General features: G+C 64.4%; 1 protein-coding gene across 1 annotated transcript in view; it reads right to left on the bottom strand.

Moving 5' to 3' along the window:
• The window catches only part of fkbp16 (FKBP prolyl isomerase 16), a 5,712-nt gene extending 3,647 nt beyond the window's left edge, over positions 1 to 2,065 (bottom strand). Inside the window, exons 1-3 of the mRNA XM_019881754.1 lie at positions 1,744 to 2,065; positions 1,250 to 1,419; positions 110 to 198 (exon numbers count right to left, since the gene is read on the bottom strand). Coding sequence (XP_019737313.1) covers positions 110 to 198; positions 1,250 to 1,419; positions 1,744 to 2,065 — 581 coding nt within the window. The remainder of the gene's footprint in view (positions 1 to 109; positions 199 to 1,249; positions 1,420 to 1,743) is intronic.
• Positions 2,066 to 3,554: the final 1,489 nt, after the last annotated feature.

Raw genomic sequence — 3,554 nt, 5'->3', positions numbered from 1 at the left:
CCCCCGCCCCGATGCCACGCCCACGGCGACGGGTCGAACGCCGCCCGTGAAGAGAAAAGACGGACGGCGTCGCGCCGTCCCGACGCGCGCTTCCCGTCCGCAGCCTTACCTGCCCGCCGGCCCGTAGGCGTACCGGGAATCGGCCAGCAGTAACGCGATCTCGCCCCTGCGCATGGACACGACGCACTCCTCCAGCGCCTGCGCGGACACAGACGGGATATGAGCGCGGCGCCGACGGCAGCTCGGGCGCTCGCGCTCGCCGACGCCTCGTGACAAGAGTGCAATTTGCCCGGTGCGGCAAAGCGTCCGCTCTCACGGCCGTGAGCGGGAACGCCGCCGATCCGTTGCGGCCGCCGCAAGAAACGGGCAAATCGTCCGTCGGGTGTTTTTCTCACGAGAAAGGCGGCGTCCGTCCGAGCGGCCCTTTGCTCATCCTCACGAGGGTCGCGGGCGAGGAACATAACCCGCGTTTTGCAATTGCGCGCATGAAAGACGACGCAAAGAATGAAATGCGCTCGTACTCGTGGGAGTGGCGCCTGGGGCCAACGCTCACGCCGCCCTGACCGGCGGAGTGGCTCCGATAAGGTCGCCGCCAGCGACGCCGTCGTCTGCGGGCAAACGTTGCGAGTGAAAGCCCGGCCTGGATCGTCGCAAGGGAGAGGCCACTTTTCCTGGAAAACGCCAAGCGGGGAGCGCCACGAAGCGCAAACCTTTGCAGTCACTTTCCTTTCCCGGCAGGCCGACTTTTGGAGAGATTTGCACTCCGCCGTTCTCAATTTGACGGCCGAACAAACGTGAGCGTCGACGGGAGTCATGTCCTCGTTTGCTTTGCAAGCACGGGATGTCTTGCTATTTATTTTTCAGTTCATGTCGCGTTCCTCATTTCGCCATGTCGGCAAAACGAGGAGCGCACGTTGTTTTGAGCGCACAAAAGTCAACGCTAGCTAGCTAGCTAGCTCTTCATGTGACGTGACGTGTTTTTCCTGCCATCCTTCCTTTGCTTGCTTTGCAAAGCAAAGGAGTGAAAAAGAAGAGGCTTTTGTTGGAGCGCCGAGCCCTTTCGCCGTCGCTCGCCCGGAGCAAATGGGTGCAAAAGCACGTCGTCGTCTTTCGACAAAGCAGTCTTTCATCATGGCGCGAAGGCCACGCGGACCAAGGTGCTGACGAAAGGCACGCAAAACACCAATTCCTCAACTCGGGAAGTTGTCCGACGTCGAGGTTCGGCTTTTGGACGGCGGCGAGTCTTTACCTGGCTCACGTCTCCTTCGCCGATGGTAAAGAGCAGCTCGCGGTCCTTCTCCACGACGGTGCGGTCCTCCAGGACGGCCTGCATCTTCACGGCGGCCTGCTGGCCCCGGACGGGCCGAGGGGCGCCGGGGGCGGCCGGCTCCAGCACCTTCTTGCCCAGCAGTCGGTCGTCTGCGTGTGGGACGGGACATGACGGGACGTCGTCTTAGCGATGAGAGCTCTCCCAAATCAACCGGCAAACCTCGGCGGACCGGCGCGTCGTCGGAAGGTGGCGAGCGGCAGACCGGCGCGTCCCCGCAAGCGCATCGCCGGCGTCCCGGACGTCGTCCGCCGCTTGCGGAGGAAAGGGACGGGAGCGCGAAGCTCGCGGTCCGGTGACGGACCCGCGCTCGGCGCGCCCTCGTCGGCGCGTCGTCGGGATCGGGAGAGACCGCGAGAGGACGCCGCCCCGCTTGCGGAGAAGCGCCGGAGACGCCGATGCGGGCTCCGTCCTACCTGTGAGCCGCTGCCAGTCTTCTTGGTGGAAGAGCTCCTCGAAGGAGACGCCGGTCCACTCCTCCGGGGCGTGTTGGGGAAAAAGGCTCGGCTCCGGCAGCGGCTCCGGCTCCTCTCCGGACGGTTCTCGGAAGCGCACCGTCTTCTTGGGCGTCTCCGCCCCTTCCCCCCCTCGGACTCGGGGGCTCTCAGAGTCGTCCCGGGCGCGCTCTCCTCCGGGGCTCTCGCCGCCATCCTCCTCGGTGCGACTCGGCCGCTCCTCCCTTCCCTCGGGGGCCGCCGCCTGCGCCGGCCCCTCCTCGCGGCCGGGCCGCGGCTCCATTCGCCCTTCAGAAAGCGGCGGCCGCCGTCCCCCGACCCCCGCCCGGTCTCCACAACGAGTTGAGCGGCCCGCCGCTCGCTGCGCCTCCGAGGCCTCCGACCGCCCAAAAAGGCTTCGACGGCGCCGCGCCGGAATAGGAGCCAAAATGCAAGCGATGCTTCGTTCGATCCGGCGGGCGCGGCGTGCCCAAAACCCACGCGCGACGAACCGTCGGGGGCTGCGTACTTCCCGCGAGGACGGAGCGCGCAATTTGACCTCCGCTCTCTCTTCCGCGACGGCTCCGCTTCCCCGGCAAAGACGAGACCCAAAACGATCAATGCGAAGAAACCGCGCGGCAGGCGCCGCAAAACACCCTCGGGCGGCGAGCCGGTGCGGGAGGGCGGGCGCTAATCTGCCGGATTAGAGGAGAAAAGCCTCATCTGCCAGAACCGACGCCTGTAAGCTCCTTAGCGACTCGGCCGCCGGGCCCGATGATGGCGTTTCCGCAAACGCCGGCGACCGATGAGACGCCGGCAAACGGAAACTCACGGGGCTTCGGGGATCCTTCGGGGCGCTCCTCCAAAGGGAAGAGAAAATGAAGCCGTTACGGATTGCGGACGCGCGTCCCGCCGTCTTCAAGAGAGCGCTTGCTCGGTGCCGGGCAAGTCAGGTTCGCGCGGCCTCGTGCGGGATCATCAAAACATTCAACAAGAGGGCGCTCGTTCAAGACGCCGCCTTCGCCGCTTTCACGGCAAGGCGGAATTGAAGGTCCCCGCTCCAAGCGGCGCACGGCGGCGAGCCCGTCGAGAAACCAAGTCCCGTGCGGTGACCGAAAGCCTTTTGTGGCTTCGCGCCGCCCGTGCCCGTTTGCAAACGCGGACCAAGTCGCGCGGTTTTGCGCGACTTGGTGTTGTCGGACGTGGAAAAAGCGGCCCGGTCGAGTGGCTCCAAACGGGCGCAACAGCCTCGGCGTCGCGGCGGGAAGCGTGCGGAGGTGCGCTCGTGAATCCAGAAGCCCGCCGTGGGGAAAACGACGTGAAGTGGGATCGCTTTGAATGACTCGCAAAATGGAAGCGCCGAGGTCAAGAGGTCAGATGCGGCTTCATCGGGCGGAAAGTCGACCTGCGTGATCGGCAAGACGGCCCGAACCGGCGAAAGTTGCAACGCTTTGAATCGGTGGCTCCAAATGCGCAATTGATCCGGGCCCGTTGCTCGCGCCGGCGCCCTTGCGGCGCCGTGACCGCTTTCTTCGGGGCTCCGAGAGCAGAAAACCAAAGAGGACGACTCCATGGCCACTCACTCTTGTGCTTTTGGCTCTGCGGTGATATGAGTCAGTCCGTTGGGACGGAAAAGTTCGAAAAGGGGAGAGACGGATAGATGAAAAGGCCAAAAAGTCAATGATGAATAGTGAAGAAAGCTAGCGAGGTGTGTGTGTGTGTGTGTGTGTGTGTGTGTGTGTGTGTGTGTGTGTGTGTGTGTGTGTGTGTGTGTGTGTGTGAGCGAGAGAGAG

The sequence above is a fragment of the Hippocampus comes genome, unplaced genomic scaffold, assembly GCF_001891065.2.
Source record: "Hippocampus comes isolate QL1 unplaced genomic scaffold, H_comes_QL1_v1.1 scaffold299, whole genome shotgun sequence".
Lineage (NCBI taxonomy): Eukaryota > Metazoa > Chordata > Actinopteri > Syngnathiformes > Syngnathidae > Hippocampus > Hippocampus comes.
Note: the sequence above shows the minus strand (reverse complement) of the source record. Positions and strands in the feature narration are given on the sequence as shown.